Below are 25,242 nucleotides of genomic sequence, written 5' to 3' on the forward strand. Positions count from 1 at the left end.
GAGGTAGAGAGACTACTCTTTTGCATATGGAGGCATCTTGTTTTATTTATCATTTTCTGTAACCTTCTGGTTTTTTCATGATTTGGGCAAGAAATTCTCATTTTATCCGTCTCATTACTGTGGCCCAATAAAACTAGCTTTGCCACCATGCCATTGTGTTCCTGTAGTGAGCCCCACAGAAAATTATCTTTGAGCATGCGCGTGCGTGCGCGCGCGCGCGCACACACACACACACCCCATGGGATTGGGCGTGCCCTCCTCACTGCTCCTGCCCCTGGCTACAAAGACTCCTGAAAGCTCTAACATAAGCAGTTCTTTCCTTTGCCTGAGTCATCAGCCATTTCTAAGTCCTTTTGCTAAAACACAAATATTTGTATTGCAGCTGAGTTTATCAGAACTTTTCCTGGGATGGTTAGCCAATTCCTCAATAGCCAGGGTCAGGACATGGGGAAAGGAGCCAATGCAAGGTAGACTGCTTTGGCCAGGGGTCAGGTGGAGCAGATAACTAGGGGCCACACGTGCTGTTCTCCTGAGAAGGTGGCATCCATGTCACACTGCAGTTAAAGTCCTAGAAAAGTCCTCTAGACATGGCAAGTACCATGTCTTATTTGTCATTGTGCCCCCAGCACCTAGCACGTGGGCTAGCACAAAGCAGGAGCAAGAAAGAGCAGAGTGGAAATGTCAGCAGGAAGGGAGTGGAAGATTGGGTGTGGAAGAGATTAAAGAGTGAGGGACCCTGAAAGGGGACTGGGTGGGCTCCAGAGCAAAGGCTGCCTCCTCTTGCATGCTGGCTTGGCCGGCAGTGGGACAGGTGATACACGCTCCACGCCACGTGACTGTCCCTGGAGAGAGGGCGCGCAGTGGGCACCTGGATGAAGCTGATTCATTCTTTCCATGCACCTTTGGGAAATGCACTCAGCCCCTGCTCCCAGCTGCATCCTCTGCCCGGTGGCCTCAGCTGCAGGATGGTGAGGCCCAATCTTTGTCCTGCAGGGAGCGGGATTGCAGTGTCCTCCTGCTCCGGTCTGGCCCCAGCGCAAGGCCGAGCACAGCCGCACCGGCTCACCCCAGAACCAGGCAAAGGGAGGACAGCAGCTGTTTGTCAGCCTGCTGGACCAAGGCAGCTTCTGCACTGCCTGCTGGCAGTCTGATAAGGGCCCTGGCCACTAACCCAGTTGGCCAACGATGGAGACAAGAAGAAACATCTGCTCTTCACCGCTTGGTCATAAAGGGGGCTGTTGGTGGGTGTATTCAAGCCTGCAAGTTGCTGTAGTGGGTTGAATTGTGTCCATCCATGGGCCAAAAGATTGGTCCAGGTCCTGACCTCTGCTAACCGTGAATGTAACCTTACTTGGAAATAGGGTCTTTGCAGATGTGATAAAGTCAAGGATCCTGAGAGGAGATCATCCTGGATTTGGGGCGGGCCCTAATTCCAACAACTGGGAAAGAAGGGAGGGGGAGATTTAAGAGATCCAGGAAAGAAGGCCACATGAAGACAGAGATAGGCAGGGATTAGAGTAATGCAGCCACAAGCCATGGAACACCTGGGGCCATCGGAAGCCAGAAGAAGCAAGGAAGGCTCCTCTCCTTTGGACAGGGCGTCCAAAGGGGCCATGTCCAACTGTGAAATGCATTCCTGTGACGAATGAGGCAGTTCAAGGCCCAGCCTGTGCCTGCTGGGTACCAATGTCCCCAGGTACCAAGCTGAGGGCCCCCAGGCCTCCAACAGGCAGTAGGCGGGGTTCCGGCAGTGGGGTGGGGTGGATAGAAAGGAGGAGGATTTGGTTCAACACCCAAACTGAGGAGGCCACGATGCTGAAACACACAATTCCAAGTTTAATGTTTCCTGGAAGAGCACTGGGGCAGCACAAAGCAGGAGGCGGGCGCCCTGCTCCCCAGCTCACCCACACAAATACACAGTTTTTAAAGTCTGACCAGCAGAAGTCCTTCAGAGGGAAGGATGTGTAGACCCCAGACCCAATGGCCAGGCTCAGGGAGGGCAGAGGGATCGGTCAAGATCAGGGCTTAGCAGGCAGGCAGTGGGAAGGAAGGCTCCTGTAGGGGCTTAGGGCCCAAGCAGGCAGGGTGACCCTGGCCCTGGGCGTTGATGTAGAGAAGTGGGGAAGGGCTGCCGGGCCAAAGTCAGCCACGGGCCGGAGCACCAATCCAGGCAGCGCCCCACTGTAGGCATCCCCCCAACCCCCCTCAGAGCAGAGGTTCTGACCCCGGTGGTTGGGACGTGCCCTCTCTCCCCTCTCAGACGCTGAGCCATGCAGGAGCTCCTGAGACAGGAGGGGGGAGCTTTCCAGTCCCTTCCAGCTCTCCCCTGCTCTGGGGCCCAGGAAAGCCCCCTCCTGCATTGGTCTTAGGCTGCTGGTCAAAGAGGCCCCAGGGGAGGGTGCTGGGGCGCTGAATGGTGAAATCTCTGGGAAGCAGGACTCTGAGACGGTGGGTGAGGAGGGTCTATTGAACAGGTTGTGTAGCCATGACAGCTGCTGCAAAATCAAAGGCCCTGGGTCCTTCCACAGCTAACCCGTTGGAGAGGAGGGACAGAAAGCCAATGCCAGTGTGACAGGCGTGGGGGCCCCGTCCAGGACGCAAGGGTGGGGCGGGGGAGCGGGCAGAGCCATACCAGGATGCACGGCTCTGCTGGGTTGTACTGAGCTGGGCTGCCAGGGGCCATCTGCCGCCAGGAGCCTGCGGGTTCCGGCAAGCAGGCTGCTCACCGACGCAGAGGCCACAGCTGAGGGCTTGGCTGTCCCTCTGAGGAGCTGACCCTTGCTGCCCAGTTCGAACCCCCTCGCCGTTGTGGCTCAGAAAGACCAGCTGAGCCCTCGGGCAAGGCCACAGGAATGTCCACGGGATGTGGATGTCAGTCCAGCTGTCCCCCAAGAAGGTTCCTACGTGGCCTAAAATATTAAGCCAGACATGGTTTTCTGGTCCCCACGCCCCCCACCCCCTTCCCCTGTCACCCTTGGCATCCACTTTAGATCTTCTCTTACAGGAAGTCTCCGGCAGCCTCGAGGGGAGACAGCCCTCCTGCCTGGAGCCAGCGAGGCTGGCAGAAAGGCAAAAATAATAATGCCTCCCTTTCTTTTCCATGGTTTACTTTGCTCCTTTCACAACCTTTAGAATTGGCTTAATTATTCCCAGCAATGGGAGCAAGGGTGGCTTACTCTGGGACACCCTGGTGCGTCGTGGCACGCGTGCAGGGGTCACTCAAGGACGTGCACACAGAGGGGAGCTCTCGCAGGCACCCGCCTGGTGATTTCATGTGCGGACACGGCAAGGCCTGGGACCACACAGCCGATGTTGCTTCCCACTCCCACGAGGGGCGTCATGTCGAATGCCAAAGCTGGGGAGGTGTGGGCCGGGGAAACCCGGGTTGGGGACGGGGTCTGGTGGAGCAGGGCGGGGCACGGGGACAACAGGAGGTTAGCCTGTGGCGATGGAGGTTAGCCCTAGCGGGCGGCTAGGGCTCGGTGGCGGGCTTGACCAGGTAGCCACTGAAGGTGATGTAGGTGTCAAATTCATCGCTGAAGATGGCGTTCTCGCGCTCGCCCTTGAAGAGGCGCACCCACACCTCGTCTTGGTCCTGAAGCTCCAGCATCAGGCTCTGGCTCTGCATGATGCTGCGGTCGCTCACCTGGGCGTACAGGATCACCACCTCCTCCCCGTTCTTCATGATGTGCAGGTATGTTTCCTTCTGGTTCCAGGTGTGCACATTGAGGCTGAAGAAGTAGATGCCGGGCACATAGCAGTAGAATTTTCCCGTGAACATGTTGAAGTGGCCATAGAGGTTCACGAACTCCGTGTCGAAAATCACCGTCTGGTAGTAGTCGTTGCTGTGCAGGGGCTTCTTCCGGCCCACCGAAAAGGCAGCGTAGTGGTTTTTGCACCGGTCCCCGGGGGCCCCCATGGACCCTTTCTGCCCTTTGGGTCCCGCATGGCCCCTGGCACCCATGGAGCCTGTTTTGCCATATTTGCCTTGCACGCCCCGATCTCCTCGGTCGCCCTTCTCACCTAAATGGGACAGGAAAACACGTGGCGTCAAGCAACCTCAAGGATTATTCTATTTTCATCCGGAAGCAATCTTTTTTTTTTTTTCCTTCTTGAAAGTCCTGGCGAAGAAAAGGGAACGTATGGCTTTATCCAAAAGCAACAGGAGCAGCAGCTGGGCCCACGGCGCCCTCCAAACAAATGACCTACAGACGCAGGGGCCGGGCCTGAGGATCTGGGACCCGGGCCGCTTGGCTTCCCGATTCAACCGTCCCAGACCGTGCAAGATTATCTGCTGCTCACGGGACCGTGAATCTGAGGCTTGCGGCGCAAAGGCAGGTGGGGTGAGACCCCAAGCGGCCCTGAGGCTCCTTCCCCTGTGGATCCCTCCCCAACCCCTCCTCTTGGAAAGGGGCCAGAGCCTCAGGAACGGCATTTCCTTCTCCCCCCTAGATGACAGCATGCCTCTGCTCGGTGCCCTGAGGGAGCCATTCTGCTCCTGCCCACTCCTCCCTAACTCCGTCTTCTGCCCTGCCCTCCAATCAGGACAGAGCAGTGCCCCCTCCCCAGGGGACGGTCCCCCCTGCTGGTCTCTGTGCCTGACCTTTCAGGATGGTGATGTTGATCTGTGGCACCGGCATGGCCTGGTACATGGGAGTACCAGGGTCACAGCAGCGAAAGCACCCGGATGCGGGAGGCTCCTCTTCCGGGCTGGAGCTGTATTTTTCATGCTTTTCTTCCTCCCTAAGGGAGAGTAAAGACATCACCGTGAAAGCCAAGAGCTCTCAGAGCCAAGAACTCTTCTCTCTTCTGCCACCAGAGGGCCCAGGGTACCTGTCTCGCCTTCTCTCACCTGGATGTGTGAGGCTGTGTTAATTTTCCCTCCACAGAGACTGCGTTGGCTCTTGGCAAATTCTGAGGCTTTTAGTGAAGGTTCAGAAAGAGCCCCCTGCCCTCTGTTGACAGCAATGACAGTCGTGGAAACAACGATAACAAAAACGGCAATAATTTGAGAAGCTTCGCAAGATAGAGGCTACGTGGGAGAAACCTGGCACGTGACGTGCCAGTGGAGTGACTGGACATCCCCTTCATGTATCTAGGATTCCAGAAGATGCTATGTTAAGCTGACTCGTTTGCAAATGAGAGGGCTCAACCAGATCTGCTCCTGGGGGGCGGGGGCAGGGGCAGCGACAGCGCCATGCTGCTACCCCAAGGCGTCACACTGCACTGCACCGCGCTACCTGCTTGCAGCTCTTTGGCTGTGACACGACCATCTTGGAGGTGGCGCAGTCCCTCTTGAAGGGCCAGCTCTTTGTCTCACTCTGCTCCCATATTCAGACCACAGACAATCCAGGAAATGGATCTATACACCCTAAACACAGCCACCTACAAGCCCTAGTCTCCCAGATGGACCCCCGCCCACCTCTCACCAGAAGTCTCCATTTAGAGATTCAACAAGCCCCACATGAGACGTGTCCCAAACTGATGGCCCATCACTGCTGCTCATCCCTAGAATCTTCTCTTTCCAAACCCTGTTCACAGCAGCAGCATCACCAGTCGCCCAGCATGGAACCCTCAGCCTCACTGCAGATGCTTCTCTGGCCTCACCAATCCATTCTGAGGATCATGGAGTCCTGAGGAGTCAGCCCAGCCCACCATCAGAGTACCTCCAGGGGCTGGGCCCTTGGCTCCCCTCACCTCTAGGGATCACTGCTGTTCTGAATGTCCTCCTGGACTTCATCTCTCCCTTGCCAATTCATCCTCTGTTCTGCTACCCTCCAGCGTTCTTTCTAGGACACCATGAAATTTAAACCTCTCCATGACTCCCCTATAGATGAAGTTCCAGAGAGACCCTTTCCCACCAGGCTCATCTTCCCTCCCATCCTCCACCCTCCGGCATCCAACCTCCCTACCCAAACGACCTACCAGCCCTTACACTGCCAGACACTGGAATGGCCACACTTCACATGTGCCATCCTGGCTGCCAGGCAGCTTTCCCCTCCCGCGCCTGGGATGCTCCTCAGGTGTCCTTCAAGAACCAGTCGCTCCTCCTCCTAGCCTTCCCCCACCCCCTCCCCCACCCCGCACGTCCACACTGTGGACACACTGAACTGGATCGTGTGTGTCTGTCCCCCCATAGCCTTGGAGTTCCTGGAGGCCAGTGACTGTGTCATTCACATGTGTGTCCCCAGTGCCTAGAGGATGGCCAGATCAATAACGGCCCTCAATCAATGTTTGTTGAATGAAAAGAAGGAGGAAGAAGAGGAGAAGGAGAAGAAAAGACAAAGAAGAAGAATGATGTTACTTTGCCCCAAATCCTATGCAATTCCATTGTACTCCGAGATAGCCCGAAGCCTCAGGTATCAAGTCAGCCCAAAGCTCAAAGTGATAAAGAAACTCAAAGTCAGCATCAGGTGTCTAGGACCTCACATTTGATGAATGACATTTTCATGAGTAATCCTAAGCATTTTATGTATCCCTACAAAATATCCCAAATAGCCTGGAGTCTATATATCATCGAAGGTCATATATATGAAGACAGTGCCATTTGGAAGAAATTCATAACTTTTCAAGGAAAGCCCACTTCTTGTGCCAGTCTTCAGCCACCATCCCCCATCTTGCAATGTGATCAGACCTCAGGGTGATGGAGATCAGCTCTCAGCCCAGCATCATCCCTGTCTCCTACTTCCAGGCGATACTTAGAACCCTAGAAGGTATTCTCAAAGGACAGGCAAGGATGCAAAGAAACCGAGAGCTGGGGGTTGGGGTTTTGGTGTGTTCTTCTTTTAAGGATGTGGCTGCAGAACCTCACGCAGACCCACATTCCTCTGGGGTTGGAATGAGGCTGGGTTACTGTCCGCAGTTTCAGATAACAAGCCCGGGTCACTGACAGGAGAAATGGCGCCTCTGTCCCCCAGCACCGGCTCCTCAGCCTTGGCCTCTGCTCCTTCCCCTCTAGCTGCCAACGAGCCCCCTGGGGCACCTGAACCCCAGGCTCATCCCCGCCGCTGAGCCAGCGCTCCTGCATCCACACCGCACAGCCTCACCTCTCAGCGTGGTCCAGCGGTGGCTCCCTGGTCCCCTGCTGCTGCTGCTGTTCGTGCTGCCCACGGGGCACGCGGCCCAGCACCGGGCCACAGGCGAAGGCCAGCAGCAGGCAGCACGCCAGCGTGAGTCCCAGCCCACGGGGGCCCATCTTCCCGCTGAGCCCTGCTGGGGAGACACACGGGGAGGACATGGGTTGGAAGGGCCCTGCAGGGAAACAAGCCTGCAGTGCTTGCCCGACCCACTAAGCTGACCCACTAAGTGCTTCAGCTGCCGCTCTTCCTGGGACGGCGATCACACACTCACGCTCACACACACACACACACTCACACAAGCTCAACATACATACTCACAAACCCCGGTGCACATTCATACACATATACACGTGCCCTCACATACTCACACCCATTCTCACACACTCAATACACACTCATACACAAATACACTCTGTACACACTCAAGACACTCAGTACACTTACACACTCAGACCCACACTCTCTTGTGTTTACACTTGCACACTCAACACACTCACATGTACTCTGGTGCACTCACGTGCATGTACATACACTCACATGCACACATGCATGCCCACACCAGGCATTCACACTCTCAGCACACTCACAGACTTATACGCACAGACTTGCACACCCTCACGCACGCACCCTGGGGCCAGGCTGGCGTTGGAGCACCAGGCCACATGCTGCCGCTGAGCATGGCTCTGCCTGGCCCCCCACGCCTCCCAGGACGGAGGCCCCTCAACCCTGAGCTCTGCAGATGATCGTGTCTCGGCCCTGTTAGGACAATGAGCAAAATCCCGAATGAATCTGGGGGGTCCACTGTCCAGGGACTTTGCCCCAGCCTGCACTGTGGGGCCCGGTGGGCAGGCAGGTGCTGACACGTCGCTCTCTGGCCACCAGGGGGCGCAAGAGCGTGTCCTCGAGCATCTGATGTTGGGCGGGGGGCGCCCAGCCGCAGAGGGCATTTATTGTCATCGAAGCCAGCCCCATGTCTCTCCAAAAAGCTCTAGACCGGATCCTCTTTGTCCAGGATTGAGATAGTCCTTCCAGAAAGAGCTGTCCACTGGGGGTTCCCAGTGAGCCCACTAGGGGGCAGTGCTTGGGCTTAAAACAGACAAAACATCCCACCGGTTTCTCACCGTCAGAGGTATCACCCTGGCTAACCCCAGCTGTGGGATTTACGCGCGTGCCTCAGCCGTTTCTGGTGTGTGGATTCAGAAGTCACACGTGCCTCGACTGTTTCTGGTGGCTGGGAAACCTCCCCATCACGGAGGGGGCAACGGTGGTCAATCCCAGCCCATTTTGTTCACTGAATCCTACAATTTTAACACCAAAGGGGCTGACAAGGACACCTAATTGGACCCCCTGGCCTGCACAGTGAAAGAACTGAGGCCAGGGGAGTAAGAACGCCTCCACCCTGCAGCTGGGCTGGGGCCGGGAACCAGGCATCATGGGGAGGGGCAAAGCATCAAAGCAAGGGAACAGCCTCAGAAGGTCCTGTCTGATTTGTCTTTAATTCCTCTTTCATGTCTAAGGAAAACTAAAATACTGAGACGGATTTCTGTTTTTGTCGGTAATCGTCTACCCAGATGAATGCTCCTTTCACACATCTCGGGCCACCATGGACCTCCTTCAACTCCATGGCTCAGAGGCCTCGCAGCCAGTGAGGGCACGACCCTCTCCGCGGGGCCGACTCTTTGGCTTTATTCTTTATTCTGCGTGTTAGTAGGCTCGCTGTTTTAGCTCTGAAGGCAGAATGCTCTGGCCGCCCTCGCTGCTGGAGCCCCGTGCCAAGTCAGGAGAACCCGGGGGAGGCCGAGGACCAGGAACCAGAGCCGAGGCTCTCCCGATGGATCCTCAGAGATGTGCTATGAGACTTAGAGCCAGGAAGCCTGGCCTCCCCAGGAATCCGCCCACCCCCTGAACCCACACTTCTGCCCGCTCTTCAATTCTCTGCACAACCCCCATCCCCTGCAGTGGATTAGCTGGGCCCCCACCTCCACATTCTCTACCTGCCAAGGGTCAGGACCCAGAGACCTTCCAAATGACAGAGAGACTGCTTGGACCAGCCCCCCTCCTCAAAATGTCCACTACCTCCCCTCCACTTGGCAAAGAAAATTTGTACATGTAAATGTAATTTATAAAATACATATTAAAAGAATCTCTCCCTCTCTCCTCGCCCCCTCTACCCATCTATCATTTCTCCAGGCTCCTTGCCAGGGTGGGCACCACCATCCCCAGTCAGCTCCCACACTTCGCCTGCATTGCCCAGCACCCCTCATCCCGTGTTCAAGCTCCCTGCTTCATGTACTGCAACATACGTACACATCACCTGGGAAACCTTGTGAAAATGCAGATTCTGATTTGGCAGATCTGGGACAGACATTTTCCAAAAGCCCCCAGGTGTTGCCAAGGCACCACAGTTTGAGCACCAGGTTCCAGCCACACCCCCAGGTGGCACCTGCCCACCTGCCCCCATCCTTCTCCCCTGGCCAGGAGCACCTTTTGTCCTCTTCTCTTCTGCTAATAACCAGGCTAACAGGACTGACAACTGCCCCAGGCCCAGTGCTGGGCATCCCTGCATCATTTCCACTCATCCTTACAACCCTAAAGGTTAGGGTTCCTTCCGAGAACACTTCCTCATTAATCGTTTTTACCCCATCACAGGTCTTGTATGGACCTGCGGTGAATCTTTTAAGGAGACAATATTCATTCATTATTATACTGAATTCACTAATGAAGAAACCGTGATGAGAAGTCGATTAGCCTAAGGCTGCCCACTTTTTAAGCCATGGGGGCTGGATTTGAATTCAACAGGCTGCCCTCAGATCACACCAAAATCCTACCCAAGGGACCTCCCTGGTAGCGCAGTGGTTAAGAATCCGCCTGCCAGTGCAGGGGACACGGGTTCAATCCCTGGTCCAGGAAGATCCCACATGCCACGGAGCAACTAAGCCCATGCACCACAACTACTGAAGCCCGCCCACTCTAGGGCGTGTGCTCCACAACAAAAGAAGCCACCGCAACAAGAGTAGCCCCTGCTCTCCTCAACTAGAGAAAGCCCGCACGCAGCAACAAAGACCCAACGCAGCCAAAAAAAAAAAAAAAAATCCTACCCAAGACCCAACTCAGGTGCTTCATATTCCTTCTGAAGGCCTCCCAGACCCTCAACTGGAACAAACTCTCCCTGCTCTTTTTTGCTTGCATTTCTCATATTGTCTCATTCTGCAGAGTTTTTCTTGGCCTAGAAGATTCTGCACAGCAGACCTGTGACCTCCTCTGGGCTTGGGATACGGTCTTGTTCATCTTGGACCCACCAAGCATCCTGCAGCACCCTGAACTCAACAAATATTTGTCAGATTGAATTCTCCAAATTTGTTTATTGCCCTATTTCTGTATTTCCTCTGTTTCTCCTTGGCGCCTTGATAATTACTCTCTTTTTCCTTTTCAATGCCAAGCTTGCATCACTTGAAAGGAAAAGAGGTTTTCCTTTCTTCAAACATATTTTTTTCCTGAATCGAAAGTAATATATATTCATTTGGGAAAAGCTGGAAAATAACAGCAAAAAAAAGTACAGAGCTATCTTGGACTCTTTTGTCCCCAGGGTTCCTCAGCCTCGGCACCATTGACATTTGGGCTGGATCAGCCTTTGTCGTGGGAGGCTGTCCTGTGCATTGTAGGATGTTTAGCAGCATCTCTGGACTCCACCCACTAGATTCCATCAGCACAGCCCCACCCCCAGTTGTGAAAATCAAAAACATCTCCAGACTTTGCCACATATCCCCTGAGAGGCAGAAATCCTCCCAGCTGAGAATCAGCCCTCTACCCTCAATGGAAGTACACTTTTGCACGTTGGTACGTTTCTTTCTAAGTCTGGGAAAGGGATTTTCTGTACCTAGATAGAAGAGATGGGGACCAGGATGCAGCCGGTGCAGGGGTGATGATATCCCTGAGGTGAGGGGGCGTGATGACCCAGCAAAGAGTCGGAGGTGCCAGGAGGACTGTGTGAGGGCAGCAGAGGCTGGTGGTTCTCCTCAAGGACCTCCTCTTTGGGGTCAAAGCAAACCCAGATTGAAAGCTTTCCCTCTTCAAAGCTATCTTCAGAACCCTTTTCCTAAGTCCCACAGCAAAGTCAACATCATGACATTATGATCATTTTACTCACTTTTGGGCAAAAACAGTATTGGCCAACCATCTAACCAAACTTGGTTCCAGCCCTCTTTAGCAATTTCCAGTGAAACGAAGTGCCCTGCAAGGGGGGAGGTATGCCCCCAGAAAGGTGACTCAAAGAACGTGCTGTGCTCAGTGAGGCAGGTCCGGGGAGCAGCCCCCAGGACTCCTTGGCCAGTGGTGTGTAACCCTTGTGAATCTGGACCCGAGTGGTCCAGTCTCCTGGCTGCCTTGCGGTCAAGACATCTGAGGTTAATTCCAACATGACTCAGAACTGGACTTGCCTACCCCAAATCCTGCGAAGACATTCATGTTCCAAATTCCATAGCAATTCCATGAACCTCTTTATCTCCCACCCACTCCCTTCAGGACATGCAGCTCCTCCCCTCCCCTCTTGTCAACCCTCCCCATCTCCCTGCATCTTAACCTCCCCCAGCAAGGAAGAATCCCCCTCTACAGTAGGTGGGAGGGGAAAAGGAGGAATTGGGTCAATGACAGGGTCCGGAGGAAGGCAGGAAGTCTGAGAACACTTCCTGGTTAATCATTTTTATCCTCCCAGCCCTCAAATGGATCTGTGGTGAATCCTCTAAGGAGACGATATTCATACACAAGTGCAAGTTTCCTCATATCCGTTTAAAATCGGTCCTGTCATTCTGCGGGGCCCGCCCACCTCCACGGTGTCATGCCTGTGTTCTGACAGTGAACTCCTAGCCCTCAAGCTCCACGTTTGCCTTTTGTCTTGTTGCCAACCCCGCCCAGTGCCCTTTGACAAAAGCATTTTATAAACCTAGTTTTCCCTCTTCCTTAATCCTCATCGGGTAACCAGCTGTTCTGAGAGGCGAGAAGCCTAGGATCTCCCTGGATTAGAAGGAGTTTAGAAGACAAGTCGAAATGCCCATGGAGCTCAGGAATTCCCTCTCAGCAGAAAATTGAACACAGGCATGGTTTACTGGATGCCCGTGATTTGCACAGCATCGGGTAAGAGCTTGGGAAACAGTGATTCCACCGCACATTAAATATACTCCCTGACCTCAAGATTACCATCCATGGGGACTTCCCTGGTGGTCCAGTGGTTAAGGATCCACTTCCCAATGCAGGGGACGCTGGTTCGATCCCTGGTCGGGGAACTAAGATCCCACATGCCACAGGACAACTAAGCCCACAGGACAACTAAGCCCGCGCACTGCGACTAGAGAGAAGCCCATGTGCCGCAACAAAGATCTCGAGTGCCAAAACTAAGATCCGACGCAGCCAAATAGATAAAAATAAATAAGTATTAAAAACAAAAAAAGAGGGCTTCCCTGGTGGCGCAGTGGTTGAGAGTCCGCCTGCCGATGCAGGGGACACGGGTTCGTGCCCTGGTCTGGGAAGATCCCACATGCTGCGGAGCAGCTGGGCCCGTGAGCCATGGCCGCTGAGCCTGCGCGTCTGGAGCCTGCGCATCCGGAGCCTGTCCTCCGCAACGGGAGAGGCCACAACAGTGAGAGGCCCGCGTACCACAAAAAAAAAAAGATTACTGTCTAGTGAAGGAGACAGATATGTACACAATCACAGCTCAAGGCAGAGCAGCAGATGTTGACTCAAAATGTGACATTCTAGGCCTGTGCTGTCCACTGCAGTGGCCGCTAGCCACCTGTGGCTATTTCATTTTTAACCAATTAAAATTAAAGAACATTCTAGGGACTTCCTTGGTGGTCCAGTGGTTAAGACTCCATACTTCCACTGCAGGGGGCACGGATTAGATTCCTGGTCGGGGAAGTGAGATCCCGCATGCTGCACAGCATGGCCAAAAAAATAAATTAATTAAATTAAAATAAATTAAAGACCATTCTAAATTCCATTCCTCAGTCACAATAGCCACATTCCAGGGGCTCAATGGCTACAGGGAGGTGGGAGCTACCTTACTGGACTGCACAGAACATTTCAATCACTGCAGAAAGCTCTGTTGGGCAGCTCTGTTCTATTAAGATGAAGTTGGGGGGTGGGGGAGTAGGAACTATGAACAAACAGCGGGCCAGAAATCTGGGAGTCATTTAGACGCCTTCCTCTCACATATCTGCCACATCGAGTCAGTCATCAAGCCTCTTTAATACCTCCTGAAGGTCTCTGCTCCTCTGTGCCATTTGATGCTTTCCAGGAGCTCTGGCTGTGTCCCAGACCTCAATTCACCCAAAATAAGTATCTTTGTCTGGCGCCTGGACACCACCCCCAAATTTTACATGCTTCTCCCAAGGAAGCTTGGCATAAGATAGGACTGTCTCCCATACCTAAGGTCTTCTAGGTCAAGAAGGCGACGCGGATCAGCATCCAATCAGTCCCTGTTTCAACACAGCATCAACCATCCCTCAGCCACCAGCAATCCTTCCGCACATGTGCTCCTGCCACCCTCCCCTCCCTGGTGTCTTCTCTACCAGAAAGGAAGCCCTGGGGCTGCCCCTCTCTGCTTCGACATCTGGCGGAAATTCTCCCGTTGAGACACTCAGAGCTCTCCAGTTGCTGCAGAAGGTTCCCTGGACTCAGATCCTGGGGTGCACAGAAAAGAGAAAGCCGGGCTTCCCTGGTGGCGCGGTGGTTGGGAGTCCGCCTGCCGATGCAGGGGACACGGGTTCGTGCCCTGGTCTGGGAGGGTCCCACATGCCATGGAGCAGCTGGGCCCGTGAGCCATGGCCGCTGAGCCTGCGCGTCCGGAGCCTGTGCTCCGCAGCGGGAGAGGCCACAACAGTGAGAGGCCCGCATACCGCAAAAAAAAAAAAAAAAAAAAAGAGAAAGCCCCATGTTGGGGTGTCCCTCTGGCCCTGATGACCATGAGGACTGTCTAACATGTGACGTCTGCTTTCCTTCCCCGGAAGCCATTCATCACACTCATTTTCCACTTACCAGACTCCTCTGGTGATGGGCAGGAGGGAGGTAGAGTGGCTTCCACTTGATAAATGACATTTGTTCACCAATCCCAGGAAGCCATTTCATATCTAATTTTCCCTTCTGTAATGGGGCAGCCCCAGCCAGTCTCGGACCCTCTCCCGCTTCCTCCCAACCTTAGAGGAAGCAGCAGTGGGGGCTGTGCATCCTTTATTAGAGGAGCTCTGGTCAACTGGAGGTGAGCTGTGCCTTTCCCAAAAAATGAGGGCATCCTGGCGCCCAGCTCACTTGCTGAATCTCCCTCTTTCCCTTTTTCCAAGGAGCTGTCCTCTGGCTTAGAGGAAGAGGGTTTATTTCTTTTGTTTTGTTTTGTTTTGTTTTTTGCGGTACGCGGGCCTCTCACTGCTGCGGCCTCTCCCGCTGCAGAGCACAGGCTCCGGATGCGCAGGCCCAGCAGCCATGGCTCACAGGCCCAGCCGCTCCGCAGCACACGGGATCCTCCCAGACAGGGGCACAAACCCGCGCCCCCTGCGTCAGCAGGCGGACTCCCAACCACTGCGCTACCAGGGAAGTCCCCGAGGGTTTATTTTTTTTAAGGTTTGGGGGTTTATTTGGTTACCTCCAAAGCCCAAGGCCAGCGATAGAGATGGAGTCTTCCAGGGCTACTTGCTAATTAATAAACGAGGGCTTCGTTTGTGCTGACTTGGGATAAAACAGTGAAGGAAAGAGAGGCCAGGCATCCTCCCATCCTGCAACATCTCCATCCTCTCCTGAGGCAATTCACTGCACCTAGACCAGGAGAGGCTTACCTGGACCTGAGAGAAGACACTGCCTAAATTTCTGCCCAGGCCCTGCAAACAAGGAGACCACGTGGGCTGCAGGCGGTGGGCCTTCGGGGGCACCTGGCCAGCCCAGCCTCCCCAGTGCAAACAAAGATTTCCTTGACTAGAGCCCTGTCCTTAGATCACCTCCCAGCTGTGAGGCCTCGGGCGGCAGGCTTGGTCCCCGCTTTGAGAACCGTGTGAGAGAGAAGAGCTACTGACAGCTCGTGCCTTGCCGTGAGCCCGCGTTGCAGGTGGCCTGGCCCACGTCCCACTGCCCCGCAGAGGTGACACCCTCGGGGGCTGACCATTCCCAAGACGGCGGGAGGAAAAAAGCTGGGAATTCCACGGCCTGTGGCCCGACCGCACCATCCCTTTTACAAGCACCACACCGTTTTTCGTTTTCCAGGGCCTAGAAATCACTGCCGCATTTTACAGCCATCTCCGGGGAAAGCTTGGCAAAAGGTAGAACTTTGTCCCACGTCTAACGGCTTCTAAGTCAAGAGTACAATTTAGCTCAGCATCCAGTCAGTCCTGCCACTGCCTGCTGCAGCCCAGACTGCTCTGGTTGAGATCGCTGATGTCCAGCTCCGGTGCAGGCTGCAGGGCGCCTGCCGGCGATGACCGCCCACCTCCCGGTCCCCAATCCGGCCCACGCTGTCTCCCTGTGTTTACCCTCCATAACCTCCCCCTTAGCGACAGGTGTTTTCCAGACGTGTCCTCAGCCCTCAGCCCCTCTCACTCCAAACACTTTCCGCCCATCGTTTCCTGTGTGATAGCTTCAGTGGACAGAACCTTGATCCTTGTCCCCGGCAGGCGTCCCCGGCCACCAAGCTGTAGGCCTGCGCTCTCCAGATCATTGGCCTCTGGCCTCTGGGGCCAGTTAAATTCTTTACAACTAAACATAGTGAAAAATTCCATTCTCGGCCACTCGAGCACATTTTAAACGGTTACCCTCTTGGACGGCACAGCTGGGAGGACACTTCCATCATCACAAAGTCCTAGTGCACAGCGCTGGTCCAGACCCAGATGGCCAGCTGTCTCCAGATCATGTCCTCTTCGCTCTGTCGTAAGATGCTCAAGCCCCCAGTTAGTTCCCTGTCTTCTTCCCCAGCCTCCGCCATCCCTGCTCCTCCTCAGCGCTTACAGCTGTTCACACAGGGCCCCCGGCCCGCATCTCCGAGCTCTGCAGACTTCGGCCTCTCTTGCACCGTAACCAGGCCCCCTGGAAGTCTCTCCTCTCCCTCCCTTCGGGCGCTGTCACTGCTTCTTTCTCCACCCTGCGCTGGTCTCACCGTCTCTCCTCTACCTTCCAAACTGCTGGCCAGAGGCAGCTTTCAAACCTGCAGATCTGAATGCCTCCCTTGGCTCAAAAGGCTTCCATGAAAATAAAGGAAACATTTAAGCGCTGCGCCTCACCATCTGCCTCCTGCCTCATCTCTGGACCCCTTGTCCCCACCCCTGCATGTGCATCCTTCACTCCAGCCAACTGGAGCCACCGGAAGTCCCAAGTCACACCACGGTCTTGTCCTCTGTCTCTTTCTCCGGCCACCTTCCTCGTCGCTGTGTCCTTCAGAGCCCGGCCTGATGCCACCTCCTCCAGGAAGTTTCCTCCCCCAGTATCTAGCACAGACTGGCTTCCTTGTCTGGTCCCCCCACAGACCAGGAGGTCCTCATACACAGGAGATGTGTCTCAGTTCACACGTGTCTCCAGTGCCTGGGGTCTGACTTTCAGTATTGACCGAATTCCACAGTCCCTTTCAGCCCTTCCCAAGTAGCAGAGCCATCGTCCAAAGAGGACTCAAGCCAGTGTGTTCAAATCTCTAATTCAGGTTGGGGGTGGTTTGGGGTGGGGGGGAGAAGGGAGGTGGTGAGAGTGACCCAGGGCACCCTATTGTTTTTATTTATTTATTTATTTTTGGCCACACCACACAGCATGCAGCATCTTAGTTCCCCAACCAGGGATCGAACCCATGCCCCCTGCAGTGCAAGCGCGAAGTCTTAACCACTGGACCGCCAGGGAATTCCCAGGTCACACCATTAAGTGTCATCAGAACGCTGTATCCCCATGTGACCAGGTAGCCATCTTTTTCTCAAATGCTCCTCTTATCAGCACTCAGAAAGCCTCCTGCTTCAAAAAGAGTTACAAGCGCTCGCTTCGGCAGCACATATACTAAAACTGGAACGATACAGAGAAGATTAGCATGGCCCCTGAGCAAGGATGACATGCAAATTCATGAGGCGTTCCATATTTTTAGACGTTGAGAATGGACTTGAGGACATGGGGAGGGGGAAGGGTAAGCTGGGACAAAGTGAGAGAGTGGCATGGACATGTATACACTACCAAATGTAAAATAGATAGCTAGTGGGAAGCAGCTGCATTGCACAGGGAGATCAGCTCAGTGCTTTGTGACCACCTAGAGGGGTGGGATAGGGAGGGTGGGAGGGAGACGCAAGAGGGAGGAGATATGGGGATGTATGTATATGTATAGCTGATTCACTTTGTTATACAGCAGAAACTAACACACCATTGTAAAGCAATTATACTCCAATAAAGATGTTAAAAAATGGCGCAGTGGTTGAGAGTCCGCCTGCCGATGTAGGGGATACGGGTTCGTGCCCCGGTCCGGGAAGATCCCACATGCCGTGGAGCGGCTGGGCCCGTGAGCCATGGCCGCTGAGCCTGCGATTCCGGAGCCTGTGCCCCGCAACGGGAGAGGCCACAATAGTGAGAGGCCCGCGTACCGCAAAAAAAAAAAAAAAAAAAGATGTTAAAAAATAAATAGAGTGAGATGCAAAATAATTAATTAATTAAAAAAAAAGATTTACCACCCATTGCCTCCATCAGCCAAAGTTACAAAACACCTCAATGTCCTGCAAAAGCAGTCTAATCAAACAAATGATGGTGCAGCCACACAATGGAAAACTAAAGACGAGGTGGTTGGTCAGGCTGGCAAACTCAAATGCCTTCAGCCATTGGCCATGGGCTGGGTGTAATGTGACAGGGAGGGGTGGAGATTGCTCCGAACCCAGAAGCACACGCTCTGTTTAAAGGCATTTAAATAAATAAATAAATGATGCTGGGAGGGGGAGAGGCAACTTCAGCTGGTAGCACCAAGGACTGACCTCTGTAAACAGACGAATATTTACTGGCATGGAAAGATGTTCGTAAAATGCTGGTGAGTGAAAATGCAGGTTGAAAACATATATACATAAAAACATATCCACACATGCACGTACACTAGCCTAGAGATTTGAAGGCCACCCACCTGGCTGCTAACAGCAATTATCTCTGGGTGATGAAAATACGGATGTTTGCCATTTTCTTATTTTGGGGTCTCTGGGGTTTTCCCCTATAACCGTCACATATTTTTTCACATTAAGTACACATTATTTTCCACTTAGACTAATGATAAGTAAGCCCCACCCTCGGAACTAAGAGAGCATTTTGTTTATTCGGGGGAATTTGAGTCTCTGCCTAGAAAAGGAGAACAGGGGCGAGGCTTGAGGATGGTGTGGCAAGTTTGTGGCTCAGGCGGGACTGTGGGGGATATAAACTGCCCTCGTGCTGAAGTCCCACGTGCTTTTTTTTTTTTTTTTTAGAGAATTTTTTATGTATTTATTTTTGGCTGCATTGGGTCTTCGTCACTGCGTGCAGGCTTTCTCTCATTTCGGTGAGCGGGGGCTACTCTTCATTGTGGTGCGCGGGCTTCTCATTGTGGTGGCTTCTCTTGTTGCGGAGCACGGGCTCTAGGCGCACAGGCTTCAGTAGTTGCGGCACGCGGGCTCAGTAGCTGTGGCTCTCGGGCTCTAGGTGTGCAGGCTCAGTAGTTGTGGTGCACGGGCTTAGTTGCTCTGCGGCATGTGGGATCTTCCCGGACCAGGGCTCGAACCCGTGTCCCCTGCGTTGGCAGGCAGATTTTTAACCACTGCGCCACCAGGGAAGCCCAGAAGTCCTACGTTCTTTCGCAAGTGTTTGTTGAGTGTCCACTGCGCACTGGGAAGAGGGCTGGGTTCTAGGGACACGGTGGAACAAGAGGAAGATAAGGCCCTCCCCTGGGGCAGCTGAACCCTGGAGTTACCGTGGGTACTGATTACGCCGGGAAAGGCACCCAAGTGGGGCTAGAATCAGGCCAGCCAGGGAGAACACGTTTTGTAGAAGCAGGGGATTTGTCCTGCCTTTGACACACCAGTCACTGGTGTACTTGCCACTGAAGGAAGCTGCCTAAAGCCACAAAACAGGAGAAAATGGAGCCAAATCTTTGAGGCCATCATCAGGACTTCTGCTCAACAGCCAGGTGAGTTAATGGGCCCAGGAGCAGCCCCGTCATTTATCAGAGATTCCTTCTAACAAAGCTCTGGTTAAGCACCTGCTGCCTGCTGGGCTCTGGGCACATGCTTTATGGAGGCTACTGAACTTGTCCCCTACAGTCACCTCGATTTCTCAGCAGAACAAATGGGCTCAGAGGGAGGGAGTCACTCACCCCAGGCCCTGCCGTGGCAGGGGGCTGCAGCTCAGGTGAGACCCAGGTGTGTCTGACAGCAGAGCTCTTGCCACTTCGCCTCGAGGGGGCCTCCAGAAAGATGCCGGCTAGGTAGGACAGGCTGATCCTGACAAACCACCGTCCTGAGGGCACTCCCGCCTGCCAGGCGGGTGTCCATCTGCTAAGCTCACTCGGTTACGGTGGGAACAGCGGCAGCAGCCCCGGGCCCTGAGGAACTTATCCCCCAGGTGAGACCTTGCATTCATCCCTTCAGCAGATTGCTGAGGGCCTGCTCCATGCCTGGCACCATGCGGGGCACCAGGGATCCGTGATAACCGTCCTCATCAAAGCAGTGTGCTAAGATCTCCCGGTGCCAGCATCTTAACATCCACCACTGGAGCTCAGTTCCTTTGGGTTTAGGCACAGAATCACCAGGAACCTCCCTCACACCTCAGAATGGAAGGGGCATGGGGGTTGTGGCCCACTGAATGTGCATTTTGAAGACACTGCTTTTGCAGGGTAGAGAGAAAACAGTTCATAGGTGAGCTCTGCAGGGGAGGGGAGGGGAAAGCCTACATCTCACAGGGATGGTGAACGGTTCCACCCTGACCCCCATGCCCTCTGATGCTCAGAAGCAAAGGGGACTGAGGCCGAGTGCAGCTGGCAGGAGGGAACGATGTAAAGAAGTGACATTCTTTGCAGGGGGTGCAGTGAGCGTGCCCTGTGTCTGCCCATCCCTGGGGGCTGCCAGGGGTCAGGTGTGGGAGGGGCCCCACAGGAGAGATCCCTGCAGAGAGGGAACCAGGAGCAGAATGGAACAGAAGGGGGAAGGGCAGGCATCAGACTCCAGCCCAGCGCCCCAGCTGCCCGGGCCTGGTTCTGCTTGTTCTGCAGGGCCCATTCTCAGGGTCTCCTCCTTGTAGGTCAGGCCAGTTTACAGAACCACGGGTCTTGCTCTCATAGCTATACCTTAAGGGGTGGGGGGTAGATGTCCTGAATGCTGGAAGACCTGAGTGCCATGGCCACCCCAAACCCCACCCAGATCCACCCATCTCTCACCAGAACTCACTTTAGACTCTTCACAAGCAGAAAGGGCCCAAGTGTTTCCAAGCGCACCCCAGTCCCCCACCCTGACCACCAGCCTCAGAACCTGCAGAGCAGAGCTGAAGGGCCCAGCCCAGCCGATGTCTGGCCTGCATCCGGCCGCAGCTCCACCAGGGCTGGCAGCCTTCTCAGGAGAGGTCCTTTTCCTTCGCTGGTCCCCAGGGCAGAGGGCGGCTGGTAACCAGATGTCCCCACTTGGGGACGGCGTGCAACGGAGGCGAAAGGTTTGGAGCCTCCCCCCAAGTGTGGATTCACCAGCGGCTGGCAGCAACGTCTGACCCAGCACAAGGCACCAAGCACCTGGCGTCCGCGTGCTCCCCGCCTCCCCCACTGCCCGCCCCGCCTGCCTGCCTCTTTCCCGCCTGTCCGCCTCTTCTCCCGGGCTCCCTTCCCATCCTGCCTCCTGCCCGCAGTCTCCTGCTCTGCCCCATCTCATTTCAAGGAAACTTCCTACAGGAGCCAGGGAGGTGGTCGGGCAGGGAGGTGGTCGGACACGGAGGCGCAGGATGGGACAGTATGCCCCAGTAGGACTGTGCCAGTGCTGCCCACAGCTGGACAGTGTTTGACTCCAAAGGCCTCTGGGCAGGCCAGGGACACCCCGGTAGGCAGTGGGGGGCCTCTGGCGCTTCTGCCCACACCCATCCTGCTTTGAGCCCAATTCTGGGAAGCAAGCGTGGGCAAGGATGAGCGGCTTCCCGGTGTCCGAGCGCCACTTCCACCTCCAGCTGCTCAGGCCCCTCTCAGCTGCAACCTTGACGAGGGAGGACCCAGAGCTAAAGCTGCCCCCAATGAGCTCAAGAGCTCCCACTCCTGCTCACAGCATCGAGCCCCTCCCCGAGAGGCAGGAAGACAAGGGTCAGAGGTCACAGGCTGCAGTGGCAGAAGTTTCACTGCGGGGCTTGGGGAGGAGGAAAAGAGCCAGTGTGCTCGCTTCTGCGCTTCTGCATGTCCGTGGTTAAGAGCAGAACTGGTCCTGCCAGGCTGAGGATGCCTGGGCGGGGCCCCAAGAATCCTGAATCCTGGGCCCGGTGGGACCGGCTCACTGGGCTGCCCCTAGAGCACGGAAGGAAGCACCTGTTCAGGCTTTGATGGTCCTTTTCCAAATCCTTCTCCAAGTGGGCAGATGTTCCCTCGTACTGTGTGAGGGGTCAGGGAGGTGTCTGGGGTCCAGTCCAGGGAGCTGCCTTGTCTCATTTGACTTTACGAGAAGGCAGATTTCAGCAGGTAAAAATAGGAAGAAAATAATAAACCTCTGCCCACACGGTAGTTACACCACCAAGATGAAGTGCCCCAGGAGACTATCACCCCCACTTAAGATCTCTGGACTCTCAGGGCAGGGAGACAAGGCTGCTTCCAAAACACTCACATCTCTCTCCAGTGGATGGGGCAGGCAGAGTTACCTTAAGCAGTCAGCAGAGTGTGGGGACCATAACAAAAAGGAAACTTCTTATTCTTCCTTTCCTTTGCATGCTATCACCACCACCTCTCCCCTAGGGCCCTGGAGCCTCAGCCACCCGAGATCCAGGAACAGGGACTCATGCAAAGATCCGGCCCCTGAAGACAAAAACGCAATGGCAAGCTCATGTCTGGTGAGGTCGCCCAGCAGCACGACTGTATCTACAAAATTCTTTTCATCTTTGTTTTGATGGGTGAAGTTCAATGCCAGAATATTTGGTTTATGAGTCACGCTAATTACAGCTGGGGGGGGCGGGGGGGTGGGTAGGGCGGGAGGCACCAGGAAGAATAACAGAAAGAAGCATGTTCCAAAAAAATTATGCTGTGCTGGTTGCCCTAAATAGGGAGGTTACGTCCCAGCAATGAGGAGGGAGTTGCCTGCACCCTTCCTGGGGCCATGTCGGCCTTCTCGGCCCCCACCTGTGCGCGTGTCCCTCACTGGATGGCTGCCCCTGCCCCAGACAGGCAGCGGTGTCCTCTGGCAGGAAGAGGGCCCATCCAAGGCCTCTGGCACCTACATTTGTCTGTGGCCCTGACCTGCTTCTCACCAGCAGCATGTTCCTTGGCATCCCAAGAGACTCAAGATGGGAGAAGGAAAACAGAGAGAGCCAGAGACTAGGGCTAGAGTCCCTGGGAAGCAGACCCTGGCTGTCCTTCTGGCCCCAGGGAACTTTCTCTGTGGGCAGCTGGGAAGTGGAAATTTGGAAACTCAAGAAGCTTGGGTTCCAGCTTCGGCTTGGAAAGTTGTGCATCCTTGAGCAAGTCACACGCCTTCTCTGGGCACAGAGATGTAGGCCTCAGGTCCTCCATCTACTGCCTCTGGGCAAGTCACAGCCTCTCTGAGCTTTTCAGGGGTGAGAGTGCCATTGATAGAATTGTTGAGAATCAGCATTTGCTCACTGCTTGCTGTGTGGGAAACACACACACACACACACACACACACATCTATGGCTGCCATTATTTATATTGCCACTGTTGTTGGGTCATCTCTAAGCCCCGCCTCAGCTCTCAGGTCAAGAGGGAGAGTGGAGAAGGGGGACCGGAAAGGGCAGCTCAACCCTCTGCAGCCCCCACCTTCCCTTCACCTGTATGTTTCCTGCCTCTCTAGTTGGCAAGGACAGTGAGCGGGCCTCCTGGAGAACGTATTTCCCACAGCAGGCCTCTCCCTGCAGTACGCACAGGCAAGTGCCTCGACTTGTGAACTTGCACGTGGGGCTGTCCGCCTGCTTTCCTGAACTATAAAAAGCAAAGGCCCAGCGTCTCTGAGGACCTCACATCCTCCCCCAGGGACCCAGGATGTAGCTAGTGGTTGAGAAAATTCAGTTTCTCAGGACACTCCCCATTTTCAAAGCTCGGAAAGAGGAAGCTCCAAGTGTGCCGAACTGCCTCCATTCTTAGAAACCAAGTGAGACAGAGGAGACGGGATCAAGTCACAGAGAGAAGCAGCTTCCTCCCTTCCTCCCAAGTGGATCAGGAGGGCCCGTGAGCACCTAAAGCACGTTGGGGTCCCACGGAAGACACAGCAGCTGTCCAGGAATCGGCACGGTGGGGCCCAGGCTAACACAACATGGGTGCCCAGGACAGGCGGGGATCACACCTGTGCCGTGGAGATGCTTGGTACTTGGTAGTGCACAGAGAGGCATGCACAGTCCAGAGGCTCAAGGGCATCTCAGTGACTCGGGCCCAGACCAGGGCCACATTCAGTGGTGTGGGCAGACCAGAGGGTCCCCCGAGAGGGACATTATTTTTTCCTGTCCAGGATGGATCCCCTCCAGGAACACCAAAGCCATTAGATGCAGGGGCCAAAGCCAGCATTCCCTGTTCTGTGTAGGGTCCAAGTTGCCCACAGGCAGGGCTGGCTCTCAGACAGTCCAGGCACTATTGGGGTAGGGTCTCCCCACCAGGTGCAGAGGTGACTTGGGTATCACTCCTTTCCCTTTCACACCCAGGGAAGAGTGAAGCAAGATAAACACGCCACAAAAATCGGGGGAGGTAACAATCATTCCTGACAGCATCTGTCTGCCACAGAAGCCCCCTGCTCCCTGGTGAACAGAGGGAAACCACGGCCACGGCTCTCCACGGCACCTCGGCTCCGAAGGGAATATCAGGAACCGGCACCGGGCCCTTCTCCGCCAACTCCTGGTCTTTCTGCCCCTTTGCCGCAAGTGCCCTCCGGCCCCTCCCACCCCGCTCCTCGCCCCATGTAGGTGTCTGTCTGCTCCGCGACCGGGCTGAAGCCAGGAAAAGGAGCACTGGACCCCCCCCTTCCCCCCACCCCCGCCAGGGCCACGTCCCGTCCGCCAGGCCACCTACCTCCAGCCACCAGCGTCCGGGAGCGAGCGGGGCGCCCGCGTCCTCCCCGCGGCCTCTCTTAGAGCATCTCCCAGCGGCGGAGCCCCCTCCCCGCCAGGTCGGGGGAAGACCAGACTTGTCGAAGGAGAGAGCAGGCAGGAAGGAAAAAGTCCTCCGGGAAGACGGCGCAGAAAGTTGTCGGGGTGCAGGACAGCCGGCCGCTCCCCGGCACCTGGATCTCCTCGGCTACAAGGTCTCTTTGGCCAGAAGCGGAAACGCGGTTTCTCGAAAGTAGAGGAAGAACCGAAGAAAGCGGGACAGACGCGTAAAGAGCAAACCCGGGCCAGATGTGAGTGGCCGCGGAGCCTCGAACGCTCCCAGCGCATTTTATCCAAACAGCAGCCGCCGAGGATTAACTGTGTGTGTGCCCGGGGAGGGGGGGGTAGGGGGGAGGGGAGCCCGGGGTGGGGGGAGGGGAGCCCAGCGCAGCCCTCCTCCTGGCTACCCTGGGAGTTGGCGGGGGCCGGAGACTGGGGGCGGGGCTCTGAGAGTCCGGAAGTCCCTCCAGGTGCGGGAGTGGCCGGGGGTCCAGAACAAGGAAGGTTGGGAACTCCGAGTTGCTGGGTGGCAGGAGGATGGGCTCCAAGGAGCTCCTGGCGCGCTTGCAGCCAAGCCCCTGGAATCTGTCCCCAGACGGTGGCAGACGTGAGACATCCACCTGGGGTCCGGGGACCATGGACAGGTCTGGGGGAATCTCTGAACCCCCGAAACAGAACACAAACTTGCGTGTGTGCCCGTGTGTGTACACACATGTGCGTTGTTGGACGCTGATGGTCTAATGCTTTGATCAGATTCTTTGAGGAGTCTGTGATCCAAAGGTTAAGAACCCTGGCTAGGGGTGCAGACTTTCCAGGGGACGTGTGAGCCAGGGCAGGGTGGGCGAGGCCAGCTGGAAAGTCAGCATTTCTCAGTCTCCATCAGGCCTTTCATTCCTTG

General features: G+C 55.2%; 1 protein-coding gene across 3 annotated transcripts; it reads right to left on the reverse strand.

Moving 5' to 3' along the window:
• Nucleotides 1-1,816: 1,816 nt before the first annotated feature.
• Nucleotides 1,817-24,666, reverse strand: C1QTNF1 (C1q and TNF related 1). 3 transcript variants are annotated; one of them, XM_082602919.1, is made up of 4 exons: nucleotides 24,268-24,385; nucleotides 7,047-7,212; nucleotides 4,604-4,743; nucleotides 1,817-4,023 (listed from the first exon to the last, which is right to left on the reverse strand). In XM_082602919.1, exons 2-4 carry the CDS (start codon nucleotides 7,193-7,195, stop codon nucleotides 3,473-3,475), a joined length of 840 nt encoding a protein of 279 aa, XP_082459045.1. In that variant the 5' UTR covers nucleotides 7,196-7,212; nucleotides 24,268-24,385; the 3' UTR covers nucleotides 1,817-3,472. The 3 variants fall into 3 exon arrangements, with proteins under 3 accessions (XP_082459045.1, XP_082459046.1, XP_082459044.1); XM_082602920.1 differs by having other exon boundaries at nucleotides 7,047-7,209; nucleotides 24,268-24,375; XM_082602918.1 differs by lacking the exon at nucleotides 7,047-7,212 and having other exon boundaries at nucleotides 24,268-24,666.
• Nucleotides 24,667-25,242: the final 576 nt, after the last annotated feature.

Source organism: Mesoplodon mirus (assembly GCF_964341445.2).
Source record: "Mesoplodon mirus genome assembly, chromosome: 18".
Lineage (NCBI taxonomy): Eukaryota > Metazoa > Chordata > Mammalia > Artiodactyla > Ziphiidae > Mesoplodon > Mesoplodon mirus.

Excerpts from the sequence above, each read along its gene's own strand:
- C1QTNF1 (XM_082602918.1), bottom strand. The coding sequence starts at position 24,632 with ATGCGCTGGGAGCGTTCGAGGCTCCGCGGCCACTCACATCTGGCCCGG. Across the intron at positions 4,744-24,267 it reads CCGGACGCTGGTGGCTGGAG|GGAGGAAGAAAAGCATGAAA; the intron begins GTAGGTGGCCTG and ends ACTCTCCCTTAG. Across the intron at positions 4,024-4,603 it reads CAACATCACCATCCTGAAAG|GTGAGAAGGGCGACCGAGGA; the intron begins GTCAGGCACAGA and ends TGTCCCATTTAG.